Source organism: Etheostoma cragini, chromosome 14 (assembly GCF_013103735.1).
Source record: "Etheostoma cragini isolate CJK2018 chromosome 14, CSU_Ecrag_1.0, whole genome shotgun sequence".
Lineage (NCBI taxonomy): Eukaryota > Metazoa > Chordata > Actinopteri > Perciformes > Percidae > Etheostoma > Etheostoma cragini.
The window spans coordinates 2,947,914-2,963,472 of NC_048420.1; the positions used below are offsets into that span (position 1 = coordinate 2,947,914).

The 15,559-nt window shown below is 39.2% G+C and overlaps 1 protein-coding gene and 1 long non-coding RNA gene across 2 annotated transcripts in view; both read left to right on the forward strand.

The window, feature by feature from the left end:
* adcy2b (adenylate cyclase 2b (brain)) overlaps positions 1-15,559 on the forward strand; it is a 46,541-nt gene that overhangs the window by 13,177 nt on the left and 17,805 nt on the right. Inside the window, exons 4-14 of the mRNA XM_034892749.1 lie at positions 1,368-1,516; positions 2,991-3,102; positions 4,126-4,253; positions 5,598-5,756; positions 6,532-6,664; positions 12,543-12,719; positions 12,826-12,866; positions 13,303-13,383; positions 14,191-14,260; positions 14,568-14,665; positions 15,358-15,442. Coding sequence (XP_034748640.1) covers positions 1,368-1,516; positions 2,991-3,102; positions 4,126-4,253; positions 5,598-5,756; positions 6,532-6,664; positions 12,543-12,719; positions 12,826-12,866; positions 13,303-13,383; positions 14,191-14,260; positions 14,568-14,665; positions 15,358-15,442 — 1,233 coding nt within the window. The remainder of the gene's footprint in view (positions 1-1,367; positions 1,517-2,990; positions 3,103-4,125; positions 4,254-5,597; positions 5,757-6,531; positions 6,665-12,542; positions 12,720-12,825; positions 12,867-13,302; positions 13,384-14,190; positions 14,261-14,567; positions 14,666-15,357; positions 15,443-15,559) is intronic.
* LOC117956715 lies at positions 11,574-11,921 on the forward strand. Its single transcript, XR_004659349.1, has 2 exons — positions 11,574-11,610; positions 11,811-11,921. It is a non-coding gene; the product is annotated as an uncharacterized LOC117956715 (long non-coding RNA).

A 15,559-nucleotide genomic window follows, 5' to 3' on the forward strand; every position in this document is an offset into this window, starting at 1 on the left:
AAATTATGTATCTGTGTCCTGTTATTTATCTTTTGGTATGCATTTCAGAAAAAAAATGGTTAGGATTCAGGTGTAATTTCAAAAGGTGATTAATCCTGATTAATCCACTGAAAATTCTGATTAATTTGATTAAAAATTGTAATCATTCGACAGCCCTAGAAAAAACATTTAAAAAAGCCCCCACACCATTGAAAAAGGGACAAAAATTTCAGAAAAAGCATTAGTAATGTTTTCTTGGTTGACGAGAAGACAACACAAAGATTAAATGTATGTATATGTAGAAATGTTACAAATATCAAAAATAAAAGTATATTTACTGTGCATATACATGTTATATATGCAATTTATCTAGGTTGGCAGTAAACCTCCACAAAAAAATAGTTAATTTTTATTTTTCATCAGAGTTCACTTGTAAAAGATGTATTACCACATGTCAGTTACTCACTTTAAGAATATTTATGTGTGCATGTAGATGGTATTTGAACAGGAAATATGTACCTATAGCAGTCATGTTTGTGTTTGATATGTTCACTGGCATAATGTTTCTGTGTGCTTGCACCAGTCTATGCATTTGTGTGTGTGTGTGTGTGTGTGTGTGTGTGTGTGTGTGTGTGTGTGTGTGTGTGTCTGTGTGTGTGTGTGTGTTTGGTCCTGTTTGTAAAGTTTTGGTTATAATGTAAGCTACAATGGTTGCATTGTCATTATGCAAAGTATGTTTTGCCATATGCCAAATGCCAGTGTAAATTGAAAGAATACCAAATCTCATTCAATGGCTAAATACAGATCACTTTTGTTTATTAACCAAACACATGCTTAATGTAGCCACACTCTCTTCAGGCTATTATAACCCCTCTGCATGCTCACAGTGAAGTGTTCAGTACTGAATAAATAAATAAATAAGTGGAAGTGGTGTGGGTTTCTATTTTTAGCGCATTCCCCCAAACCCTCTCTCTACTTAATTTGCTGCTGTGTTTTAGGAAATGAGCCCGTGGTGTGTGAACAATGTAATGACCCTCTCTGCTGTGAGCTGCATTTATGAGTCACACCCCCTCAGGCAGCTATCCACACACACACATACACACAAACGCACATGCCTAAAAACTCACACTAGCTCAAAATCACCCTCAAACAATCCTCCATCCAATGTGGATGGTGCTAAATTAAAGCAAAAAACACACAACTACCATGGTTACACAACAGCTATGAAGGATGGATCTTGCATCTCATGGTAATGTCTCTGCCTCAATCTCACTTTTGTACTTGACTTAAGCTTCCTGTGCTTAGTGCTGACCAAGTACCCCCCAATTAACCACAATTAAGAAAATGTATGATGCTTCCATCCCACCTTCCCCTCTCTCTGTCCTCAGGAGCGTTTACTGTTATCCTTACTGCCAGCTCATATAGCCAGAGTGATGAAAGCTGAGATCATCCAGAGGCTGCAGGGACCCAACTTTGGTCAAACTGAGAGCACTAACAACTTCCACAACCTCTACGTGCAGCGGCACACCAATGTCAGGTAAGATTACTTCTTCTTAATCTGTGCAACCACATAATTAATTAATGTTGTTATTTTCTGCTCCCCTATACCATCCTTCGTCATTCCTCATCTTCTTTTGTCCTCCCCTCTTTACGTGCTCTCACATTTGGATTGCTTCCATATGGGCTTCTCTCTTCTATTCTCTTCTTTTCGTTTTTGCTATCATCCCTGCATCTTCTTATGGCCAAATTCCATTCTTGATGAAGCCATCCTGTGGAGGTTCATAGAAACTAATCCAGGCTGACCGTTAGAGCCTTTCCATAGAATGTAGTTTTAGACTGTGTCTCCTGTTACCTTGTTATTTGTACACGCTGCAGCTATCCAAATCACAACAGGTAAATAGGAACATGTTGGTGTTATTTTGTCACTTATTGGGAGGAGTAGGCTAGTTGGAGCCAGTTAGCTCCAGCATCTGTGGTAAGCTAGGCTAGTGGTGGGTGCTCCAGACAGTGTTACAACACGCACTGAGATGAGAAGGGTATGTATAAACTCATCTTACTCTGGGGGATACAGTGAAGAAGCTTAAGTCCCAATAAGTCAGTGTGTTCCTTTAAGAGGGCCTCAGATGGATGTCTGTGTCTGCGTGCTTATGTGCGTGCGTGAGGGTTTGTGGGTGTATGTGTGTAGGTGTATGTGTGCACTCTTGTTGATCTGCCTATCATCCTTCCAATAATAACAGATTTTCACATTGTAAGGCTCAGTGAAGAGGGCAATCTTCCAGAACAAAGAACTGACACCCAAGGACATGTGGCCGTGTGATTCTGCTGGGATCCTCCCACACTAGGCAGTTAGTGGCGCGCCAAACAGCAGCCAATGCATCCACTATTCTGTCCACAGAATAATTGCTTGTTGGTTACATTGTGTGTGTTTTTATGCTTCTCAAAAGATCATTCAGTCTCTTTGGGAAATCAATACTTTTGCACACTTGTCATATTTTCCGCGGAGCTGGAGGCATAATGTATAAAGTGCTGTTTGTTTTGAATGTTTTAAAATAAATCTAATGTACATGTAAAATATTAATAGGTAAGGAAGTGCACAATATTAGCATGATGGGGAATGAAACAGATTGGCTCCATAATCCAGAGAAGTTAGCTGCACTCAAGCCCAATATGTATCTTGCATTATTTCTTTTTATTGTATTGGAAACCTGAGCATGAAAAATGTGTTTCTTCATTCAAACCTGTTAGATTAGCACAATAAAAGTGCTCACAAACTCGATGGGTTTGTGGAGAACAAGTTAATTCAAAGCAAGTTCAACTAATACTGCTCTGTATCCATGTTACTCTATAAATAAATATGAATTAAATATATATAAATATATAATAATAATAAAATGACCCCCAAGGATGAAAAATGCTATCCCTTTCCTCGTGTGTTATTTGATGGTTTTGTTACTCAGTATTGCAATACTAACCCTGTTATTTGTTGTTGTTCTTCTTCTGGTTTTGCGCAGCATATTGTATGCCGACATTGTGGGCTTCACCAGGCTGGCCAGTGACTGCTCCCCGGGGGAACTTGTGCATATGCTGAATGAACTTTTCGGCAAGTTTGACCAGATTGCAAAGGTAATACCAGACAAGCATATCTTCATCTATGCATCACATGTCTTACACAGTGACACTCTGTGCTTCAGATGGAGAAAAGAAAATCATAGCTGAACTGGATGAAACAGTAGAAAAGAACAGTTCCATATCTCCTAAAACACACATATGCATACACTGTGAGAGGATCCTATAAATCGTCCTCTGTGTTAGAGTGGGAGACAAGATGCCATTTTAACCATGATAAGTAAACCACTAATTGCCACCTAAACCATGAAAAGCATGCGTCAGAAATTCCTTAATTTCTAAAGCCTCAATTACAATCAACCTGCACTATCTTAAATTACAGAATGGCCTTTTTTGTTCAAAAATTCATTTTGGATTTAATTCGATTTTATTTGGGATGTTTAAGACATAAAATAAGGTGCTTTTGGTTCACAAATTGCTATGGTTACCTGCCTTTAACAGTTGACCTAAATTGAATAGCGTGCATAAATTGGTGAATTACGCAACAACCAAGAGAGCAGGAGTTGTCTTGCGCTGTCAGTCCGAAGAAGCACGGCCTTGAAATGAATGTTTTCTCTGTCCTGCGGCCAGCCTCGGCCTCCGTACCGTACCTTCCAGAGATCTGTGCATGTTAACAGCTGCAGGTCGCAGCAGTGTGGGATGGTCAAAGTGGATCTGGCGGTCTCATGGGTACTTTGTTATACGGGTCTGAACAGTTGAGTCAGGCTCTCTCAACTTTCTGTCCTCCTGTCTGATGAAGCTGCCGTTATATAACCCCGATCCAACGATGAGCTGTTACACATCCCACATGTGGAGTGAGACCTAATGTGTTATGTGTGTGGGTGTATGATTTTGGGCTTGATGGATGTGACTGTATGTGTATGAGAGTTGTGTGGAGGTGAGAAAGAGCAGGAGAAGCGTCATTTCGTAAAAGAAATAGTTAATTGTGACTATTGATACTTTTGGACAGATTATGGAGTGGGATGATACATTTACACTGCTCCCTGTACCTCTTTAACCCCTTCTTTGCCTCTCTTCAAGGAAAACGAGTGTATGCGAATCAAGATCCTGGGAGATTGTTACTACTGTGTGTCCGGTTTGCCTGAATCACTGCCTCACCACGCCAGGAACTGCGTGAAGATGGGCTTGGATATGTGTGAGGCCATCAAGTAAAATACCAGATCTCTCTCGCTCTCGCTCTCACTCTCTTTCTCTTTCTCTTTCTCTCTCGCTCTCGCTCTCTCACATCCACGCACACAAACAGAAGCACAGACAAACACGTCTGTCAAACTGATTAAGCAGAAGGAATGCCAGACTTGATTTCAGCTTTGTTTGAACTCTATAGTAAACACATTATGAATTCAATATGATAAGCCTCACACAGAAAAAATAAAAATGTCAAACAAATGAAAAAATACCTCCCCCCGCCCCCACTCTCCCTTCTGCTCCTTTCATTCATGCCTTTACTCACATGCATTAGTTATATAGACCAATATGTTTGCTTGCCGCCACTGACCTTTATTCACAATCAGATTAAAGATGCCATGTTGTCCACCTCTGAAATGATGAAGCACAGTCTGTATTTCAGTGCTGTTGTGAAGGAATTAAATTCCGGGGTAAACACTGGATCTTGTTGACATCTGTCCCAAAATACAATATTACTTACTCGCTACCAACTTACTACTGTTACTAGCAGCATTGGTGATGGTAGTTTATAAATGGCTAGGAAATGGCTGAAATGTTTAAATAGAGCCGGGCAATATATCGATATTATATTGATATCGTGAAATAAAACTAGATATTGTCTTAGATTTTGGACATTGTAATATCATAATATGAAATGTGTATTCTTTTCCTGGTTTTAAAGGCTGCCTTACAGTACAGTGATGTCATTTTCTGAACTTAACAGACTGTTTTATAACTGTTTTATTGTTAGCCTTTACCCACTTAGTCATTATATCCACATTATTGATGATTCTTTTTTTTTAAATCTCATTGTGTAAATACTTTGTGAAAGCACCAATAATCAACACTACAATATCGTTTCGTAAACTCAAGAAGAAGCTTAACAGGAGAGTGTCAGTGGCTAGCAAAATAGTGATAAAACCCCCAAAACATCTGACCCAAATATACACTGACAGAATGAGGAAGAAAGCAAGAAAGAAAAAATTCCACCCTGGTGGACAATAAAGATTCAGTCTATTTTATTCTTCTATTCTAGTCTCCACAGTGCCGTGTCAGTGCTGGAGTATGGTTAGGTCTAACGTTTGACTTTTGTTGGGTTAATCTAAAAACTACTACCACTTATTCCAGCAGTTCACACCTTTTACGTTTGAGCCTTAGAGGTGTACATATGAACCCTGGACAGATCCAGACTAGCAGGTACCTCCTGCATTCAGTCTTAATGCTATGCTATGCTAACCACGTCCTCATCTCAAAAAAGCGACTAAGCACATTTTACACTTTAGTGAACTACTACTTTAAAGATTAATTCTGCTCTGCACTCTCCACAGGAAGGTCCGAGATGCCACCAGAGTCGATATCAACATGCGTGTTGGTGTTCATTCGGGGAATGTCCTGTGTGGTGTGATTGGCCTCCGCAAGTGGCAGTATGATGTGTGGTCACATGACGTAACGCTAGCCAATCATATGGAGGCAGGAGGTGTGCCAGGGTAAGATATAATCAATACTTGCGATGTATATTTCACTCGCTCGTTCTGCTGCTCCTCTTCTGCTTCCATGAATCCAGGATACTATGCATCCTCATAAAGTTCCCTTGCCCTTTATTAAAATAACCCCACATCATCACATACCCTAAACACATAGAGATTGGCTATATTATTCATTCACAGAAAATTGGTGTCCTTAAAAGTTGGATTTTTCTTCATTTTCATAATTAAAGCAATAAAATCAATTTCCAAAAGATGATTTTTCTTTTTTTTATTCCCCATCTTAGTCGACTTAAGCATGGGTTTATGAGCAGCACTGTATGTCTGCTCTAACGCTACGCTGTTATAAACATTTCAGTCAATTATACCCACCTAATTTGACCAATCAGCTCTTCATTGATTATGTGGGCATTAACTCTGCCATCCTAGTACTGTAACAAGTATGGGTAAATTGGATGGCGGTTATGTGAATGCTACACAGAAAATCAGCTCTCCATTGCCACCACGTTGTCTCACTGGACTGCTAATGGTTTTATCCGCTGTTATGCCTGCTGAAAGATATCTGAAAAATATGCCCGCTAAAAAACATGTTCCCATCTCTCCATCCCTCTCGGTTTGCAAGGGTAACAGACATAGCTGAAAAGGGGGTATTGTAGGTTAGTGGACATATTAAGCTGGAAAGTAAATCATACGTTTGAAAGAGTTGTTAATGGCACAATGACGCAAGCTCTTAACCTCTCATCATCTGTCCTTTTATCCCTTCCTGTCTCATCTCCAGAAGGGTCCACATCTCGTCAGTGACATTGGAGCATTTAAAGGGCTCGTATAAGGTGGAGCCTGGAGACGGACAGAGCCGAGACTCCTACCTGAAAGAACATGGAGTGGTCACCTACCTGGTTATCAACCCCAAGGTTAGATGCCATCACCAACATGGTTTTGAACATTCACACAAAGTCAGAAAGCACCATCAAAGAGTTTACTCTAACACAAGAAAGAGCAGAGGATGTAGCCCATTATTTCTTGGCTATTATTATTTCTTATTTCTTCTACATATAAATCCTACTGAATACCTTAGGTGACTCAGTTTTTCAGCCATGTTAGCCGTGTTGCTCCATGAATGGCAATGTTGTTCACCCAGGGCGCGTTCACACCGGCAAATGGGGCTCTTGCGATTTTCTGCTGGGTTTTGTGGCGGTGGGAGTGTCACTGAAACGGACCTGTTGTGTTTTTTAACCTCCCCACTGTAGCACTTTACATTTCACAATTACAATTTTTCGCATGATCGTTCATAGATCTCCACATTTCCCAGTTGAGAGCAGCTTCTTTTTACGGAGAAAGAGAAAAAGACAAGAGAGACGGAGGGACTGTGCTTTGTTGTTGCAGGAAAGAGAGTTGCTAGCATGCCTGTAGACTCTATTGTTAGCATGTATGACATCACTTCTTAAAAAGAATTGCTTTTACATGTTTTTCTTGTTTTATTCAGCTTTGTGTTTTTATTGTATTCTTTTCATTTTAAAATAATTTCTAGTAATGGTCAAGTCTACATGTACTGTACACTGTAAAAGGATGTTGCTATTATTCATTTCTAACGTTATATGACGGTCAGTTTTTGCTCCAGCGTTGTTGAAATGCTGTTTATTCATCTCTGTTGGGATTCTTGTGATTGATGGTGATAAGGTCTTCCTGATAAAATGTCCAACCACTGTCCCTAACCCTGGCAAAAAACAGTTACTTAACAGACAATAGATATTTATGCTCTCCATAGAAACCCTACATATTCATACATACATATGTATAAGCACATTTGGTGCTTTTGAGTGTTTCAGATGAACCATAGGTTCTTGAAGTGAACTTTTTGAGCTAATTAACCGTTCAAAAACCAAGTGGCTCAGCTAAAAAATGTGTGTTCACAAAGCTGAAAGCAATAATATTTATCTAAGTTCATGAAAAGTTTGGAGATGTTATATTTACTCTACAGTATCCTGTGTATATAATAATTTATGATCCAATTTGAATGTTCACATACAGTAGTTTGCCCAGTTTGCATACTACTTATAGAATGTGTGTTTTGAGTTTAGTCCTGCCAGTTATAGTACAAAGTAGATATAATGACCTAGAATGCAAAAATACGGCAACACTGCTTTAGAAACATTTGGATGCGCAGGGCAGGTTACACATAAAATCCCACCCCACCTTCTCATCCAGCCAAGAGGACAGCAAGCAGCTAAACATTATACAATATAGGAAAATAATACTATTGTGCAGTGAACCGTAGACACTTTTATCAAGTGAACAACATCTCTGAAAGTGTTCAGTCAGTCGCTCTACTGGGAGTAGAGGATGTTTGAAGTAAAGTCCCTTTTCGCTGCTTAAGGCATTGTGAGTGGACTGAGAAATAGTGCAGCTCCTCCTGTCAAACTAGGACATAAAGGGCTGGTCAAAGACATTTAAGACTTGACTTTTCTGTGAACTTTCTGCTGAGAATATCTCTAAATAGAATATGTTGTTGGCATCCAGTCTGTGCTCAATGTTTTTGGCTTGGCAAACGAAGAAGAAAAAATAACACGCTTATAGTATCAGTCCTCTGCCTTTCTAATCCCTCCATAACTCGGCCAAGATGCACCCACCCCCTTAAATATGTGCAATAAGGCCTTCCTTTTTTTCTCCTTCAGGCATCCTGTGTTCCTTGTCTGTTTGCTTCATAGGCCTCAAGGTTTCTCTGAGTGGCAGCTCTTTTCTGAGGAATGAAGGCCTTTATGCTTTCTAGTGCATCAAAAATCCATGGTGTCTTTTCAGCATTGATTCCTCCAAATCTGGCTCCTTTTCGTCTTGTTCTTTTCATCTTCTGATACCTCTCCCAAAGAGCTTGACCAAGCATTGGTAACTTTCCCTTAAAGTCATCACATCACCCTCCCAGTTCTCAGAGTGGCGAATGTTGCAGTTTCTGTGTAAGAAATGTACTATTTTATCACGCAGGTGTATCAGATGTTCACTGTTCCCATAGCCTTCATGGATGTTGATTATCAATAACACGGTTGGATAAAGAAGAAGTCATCTTTCTGTGTGTCTAACAAACATATTTTGACGCCGTTGTAATTCCACCCGCTGTGTTTCCATTTTAAACAAGAGGTTATTTTGGCAATCATACAAACTGCATGTTGTCAGCTGCCTTTTTAAAAGCTCTCTCTCTGTTCTATGCAGTATATTAGTGCATTTCATGAGAGATTGACACCCTGTTTGCATGTTTTCAGCTTTTTTCTGGTATTGCATTAAAGAATGCAGTGTAGCAGCACTTGAGTAGAGGGGCCTAATTTACATTTTCTTCATGAGCCCTACAGTAATCAAGTAAACCAGCAGTTTAAAGCCTAATCTGAGTCTTTGGGTATTTAAATTGTCTTCTTACAACATAACAATTTGACCTTACATGATGTTTCTACAACACAGACACGATGCTACTCTCTAACCTTTACTGTAATGGAGATAGCTTTCAAATATCTGTATATCAATATCAGATATTAGTGGGTGCTACTGTGGGTGCTCCGTGACATTTTCAAGAAGCCCTGAATGGATCAAATTCAAATATGGAGTATGGCTCACTGGAGCTGTCAGCCCCACTGTCATTGTCATTTATTGTCACTATCAGATAATTTCAGTACAGCCGCGGGAAATAAACACTACCATTATGGACAGCGTCTTTTTTAAATTCCCATAGACAATATTACATGCTTGGTCAGTCACAAAGCCTGTCTCTTTGAACAATTTAAAATGAATAAAGGAACATTGTCTGACTAATCCTCCTAGATTTCACCTATTCCGTTTTGGCAAACACATGTACTTTCACTGCTGTATGGCTCTACACTGGGTAATGATTCTGTCAACAGTAAATGGTGTGGTGTTGGTAAGAGAGACACTCACTTTAGGTCCAAAATAAAAGGAGAGCTGCATCATTCTCTAAAATAGAAGTAGCTCCAAAAAGTGATAGGCGGGTCACATATGTCAAGAGCTGCCAACGTAACACTGTTCCCGAAGTGCCGAGTTCTTTTTACTCTAGCATGGACTGCTGTTGCAATACTTATGTACTTCTTTTAAGATTATTTTTGTGGCATTTTTAGGCCGTCATTTTCTACAGGACAGATGAAGATAGGAAAGGGGAGGGGGGGGGGGGGTGACATGCAGCAAAGGGCTGCAGGTTGGAGCAAACCTCTATATATGTTTACTTGCTATATTATTTAATTAAATATTCAATTTAATTTTAACATCACTTTTAATGATCACTGTTGTACTATGGCAACTGCACTTTACAATAACTTTTATTGAATGCCACTTTATATACCTTCATATACCAATACCTTTTGCTCATTGTCTATTGTTTGGCTGTTTTTTTTTTTTGCTTTTTACTGTAGGAAACTGCTGCTGCTGTGATAAGGGAATCTCCCCACTGGGGGAGGAAAAAAGTATTATCTAATCTATATGTGCGCCTGCTCTACCAGCTGAGCTAACCCAGCTACTATTTAGTTATTTCTACTCTTAGAACATCGGCTTGGTCAGAAATGAACGTTAGTGCATGTGGTCCCAAAAACACAATCTGTGTTTCACTCCAAAAGATTACTTTAAAAATGTTAACAGCTAGTGTTTTTCAACGCCTGTGAGGTTGACTTTTTGGAAAACTATACTTTTTGGTACGTGGCAGGACAGTTAAATGTAAACTCAGATTGCATAATAAAAAAATATGCAACACATTAAAACAAGGGCAGAAAGACAACAAAGTTAGACAATAAAGTAGATTCAGTAGATAATAATCAATTGAAAGCTGTAAATGTTAACTGTAGCTTTTGGTATTCCAATTGTATAACATTGACATCGGGCATTGTTAATTTTAATTCAGTTGAATGCACCTCAGTTTACCTACTGTAGATTAATGCCAATGATCATTATTTGCATGACATTAATTTACTAAACATGTTTGAAAATGGTTCACAATGAGGGAATGATCTCATTTTTAAATTGTTCAGGTATCAACATGGGTTACACAAGTTTTAAAGCGAGGTTATATAACTTTTGAAGACAAAATTGTCTTCTACTTACAAGTGTAAATTGAAATTTATAAGCAATAAAACACACTATAACACACTCGCCAACTTTAGATAGATTTAGACAGTGTTGTGACCAAGTCATTTTAGCTTGAGTCCCAACAAGTTTCAAGTCATTTGGTCTAAGTCTCAAGCAAGTCTCGAGTTATTTACTTTTGGCTAAATCACATGTTAATAAGTCAAGTTCAATCCTTAGTTAAGGCAAGACAAGTCACAACTCAAGTCACTTTTTTTCATCATCAAAAGTTGAAAGAATTTTTACTCTCTTTTTTTTTACCACCTTCACATAACCATCCATGGAAATCAAACATACAAAGACACATTTCACCAGTGAATGAACTGAAAATATTTTCAAAAGTTAAAAAAACATTAAAAGTTATGAATACATGCAAATTGTCCAAGTCATCATACCTCAAGCGCAAGTCGCCTATCAAGTTAATTCCCAAGTTATTAATATGGTGGCTCAAGTCCAGTCTAAGTCATCAAGTCTCAAGTCCATGTCTCTAGATTTAGGTAAATCAGACTTTATGTAGTTAGTCTGCTACCTATGCTCCCATATCACGCCATTGTCAAATGTGACCACTGGGGACACTGTTCTAGCAAGCGTTACATAATCTGACTCTGTTAGCTTGGTGTCATTCAACTCACAACAAAGTCACTAATGTCAGTCATCAGAGGTGGAATGTAACAAAGTACAGATACTTTGTTACTGTACTTGAGTAGATTTTTCACATATCTGTAATTTACTTAAGTAGAATCAATAGTGTGTCCCGGCTAACGTGTTTTTTCCCAGAACGTTCTTGGATTGTTCGTTTTTTTGTTGCGGGTAAAGTTCCCTGTAGGTTAGGCTTGGTTGTGTTTTGGTGAACGAAAATTTTTCCTTAACCTTCTGGGAACGTTAGTTTTTGGTTGCATTGAACGTTCTCAGAACATTCCCCTAACATTATCCTAATGTTGCAACCTTAAGAGAACTTTGACTTTTACTTTGTTACATTTTGCGGCAATTTTCTATGTTTTCTACTCCACTACATTTCCACAATGTTCCGTTACATTTTCTGATCATTTTTTTCCCACTGCCCGAAAGCCACACCAAGACCCGCCCTTCAATAGCATTTATTGTTCTGGCATGTACTGCTCCCGTTACTGCTGCTGCTCCTGATACTCTGCTTGGTAATGTGTGAAGCATCCGTTCACATAGGGTTAATGTACAACCCGTATATAAATGAGCTGTGAAGCCCCTCAGCCTACTTGTTTTCCAAGCCTGTGTGTTCTCGCTAGACAAAATGTGCGCAGCATTCACTGTCCCGTGGGAAATAATGAAAAGTCCAGCTTCATGCAGAGCACCCTGATAGATAACCAGAATTGTAAGTTAGAATGTAAACTGGGCCACAGATGGTAAGCACAATTACATTAACCTAAAACTAACTTAATTAAAAAGCCACATCCAATACAGTTTTTTTTAATTGTTAGAATATACACATTAAGAGAATAAATTGTTTTGCCAGTACATTTACTTTTAATAGGAAATACATTTAAAACCGGTACTTTTTAATTTTACTTAAGCAGGGTTGTCATTGTGGTACTTCTGCTTTTACTAAAGTAAATGCAGTATATCTCTGGTTATAAGTCCTGAGATTCAGTACTTCCTCCACCACTCATCATCATCAGTGTCCTTCCCTGTCCCTGTTGGTTTTCCCAGACTGAGAGGCACAGCCCTCTGTTGGCAGTGCGCTCTCGTCCCTCTCTGGACGGTGGGAAGATGAGGGCGTCGGTCAGAATGACCCGATACCTGGAGTCCTGGGGCGCTGCCAAGCCCTTCGCCAACCTCCACCATCGGGACAGCATGACCACAGACAATGGCAAGATCAACACAACTGTAAGTACAACGCAGTGCTCTCTGTCTTTCATACATACACACACAACTTCCCACGCAGCTGCAAATATCAGTCATCAATAGGTTAACGGGCTGATTCCTGTTTCAGGACGTCCCAATGGGGCAGTACCACTTCCAGAGACGAGAAAGGTAAGCTAGGAAAAGTACTGCGAGTAAAATCTTGACACATCGCTCATTTTTCTCTTCAACCCTTGTGTGGTCTTCCCGTTCAAATTGAAAATCAACACTGTTGTAGAGGCTTTTTTTAATAAAGTTTTCAATATCTCTTACGTTTTTGTCCCATTTTTCAACACTTTTGACCCTTTTTTTTAATGTTTGTTACTTTTTGGGACGTTTGCAACAATTAATGAAAGTAGAGATTTGTGCTTGCCAAAGAGTGTTGTATGGAATCAACCATGTTATATTGGGTAATTACAATTGAGTAATTAAAAAGAACATTGATAAAGGAAAACGGGTAAATTTGACCCAAGGACAACATAAGGGTTAAAACATTTCCTCACACATAGGGGAACACCTTTATTTTGTTTCAATGTTTGAATCTGTCCTTCCTTCCCTTACACCCCAGGTCCAAATCTCAAAGGAGGAGGTTTGAGGAGGAACTCAATGAGCGAATGATACGCACCATCGATGGCATCAACTCGCAGAAGTAAGCATCCTGTCTGCTGCACAGCACGTCTGCATCGCTGTTTACAACCGCAGGTCACGCACAGTCCATTCAGATAACGGTCCTCCAGTACTAAGTAGAGGAAACAGTCAATCAGCATCTACACTGTGTAGAAGAATCTTCAGGAATTATCTGATTATGGTACACTGTAAATAATGGCTGTGAAATCTCCAGTTATTTCCTTTAAATTTCACAGTAACACTACTCTATATGATTTTTACAGTGCAATGCTGTAAAGTTTACATTACAAACTTGTCGACATGACAAAATCACAGTAGTTTAAGTATTACATTTGGTGGTCAAAGCATTACTGTAAAAAAATCACAATATAGCCACTAGTACAGTAAATAGTAAACTACTGTGTTTTTAATTTTTTTATCTTATGTTGTGTTTAATTGTTAATATGAACACATAAAATACTGTATATGGCCGTACGGTCCCTTTACTGTAAAAAGAATAAAGAAGAAAGTTTTTGTATATTTTACATTAAATTTGTTACAGTGTACTGAAGTTATTATATACTGAACTACAATAAATATAAAAGTCTGAGAACATATGTATTAATGTACTATCCTTTAGTTTGTTATTCATGAAAAAGCGTTAAAATTGTAACAAATATGAGTAATAAAGAATAAAAACAGTACTGTTCATGTTTACCTCATACTTTCGTACTTGACTCATTGCAGCACCATTAGGAGTTAGAGAATAGTTTTCAGATAGCACATAACGCCATCCAGAGCCTGGTCCCTCTGCACTGTCTGAATCCTTCTGATTTGCTTGTGTCTCTAGACAGTGGTTGAAGTCTGAGGACATCCAGAGGATCTCATTGTTTTTCCACAACAAAGCTCTGGAGAAAGAGGTAGGCAAGTGCATACAAAACACCTGCCAGTATTGTTCAGTGGAGTTCAGTTGTCAGTGAAAGACAAGTCTGTAGGAGGCTGTACAACCCTTATAGGACACAGATTGTCCACACGACAACTTTGTCCTCACATTCCTATATTCTTTTCATCATTTATGCGTTGGTTTTTGGTTCATTTTACAACAAAGTCTGGCACATTTTCATATTGTGTATTTGTGCATTTATTTCATTTTTACTTTGCCTTAGCATTTTTTTACTGCTGCTATGATTTACATCCTCATGACGTTTCTTTGCCTTCTCTCAACAGTACAGATCCACAACATTGCCAGCCTTCAAGTATTACATCACCTGTGCCTGCCTCATATTCTGCTGTATATTTATAGTGCAGGTCCTCGTCTTACCCAAGTAAGTGTGCACCCCTTCACAGGATTTAACAATGCACAGTCCCCTTGGCATCTGCCAACTCCAGCTGTGGCAGCGGGTTGATGTGGAAAAAAGCCGTTTGGCACCAGCTGTGTCATCAACAGGACCACGCTGAAATTAAAAGAGGCAGTAGACCAAGAGGCAGAATTCTAAAAAGAAGATGAAATGAGAGGGCAACATGTCTGGTGGTTATTATAGATCAGGTGAAATCAAAGTCTCTTTAATGGGAGAAGATGAATTCACAGTCATGCTAATTTTCTGCCTCTGAGAGCCAAAGGTGTAATTCAGCATCTATGCGCCCATTGATTGTCCAATTCACCTTTCCCTCACACTCTTTATCTTGGCTCTGTGTATAGCAGCATCCCTCTGCATATTTACATGTCACGTACATCTGTTTCATGGCAAGGAGCCCTATCAGTCATATTATATTCCTCCAGAGAAAATGTGATACACAAGCATATCTGCATTACAAAGCACATACGGTATGCTACTGTACCATCCACAGTTCTGCTTACTCAGTGTAAATGGATTGCAGCTCTGACATAGAATACATTAGAACCTGCACTACATTTATTTCCCTGGACGGCACTGCAGAGGGCCGAGGGTGCCAAGAGGTTTTAGAGTAATGTGTGTGTGTGTGTGTGTGTGCGTGTGTGTGTGTGTGTGTACTGCAGAACTGCTGTGTTGGGGATCTCCTTTGGTCTGGCATTCCTGCTGTTGGCTTTGATCCTGCTTCTATGCTTTGCTGGTCACATTCTGGTGGGTTTGCATGAATTTATTAGTTAAAACACACACACACACACACACACACACACACACACACACACACACACACACACACACACACACACACACATACATTACATATACACACAC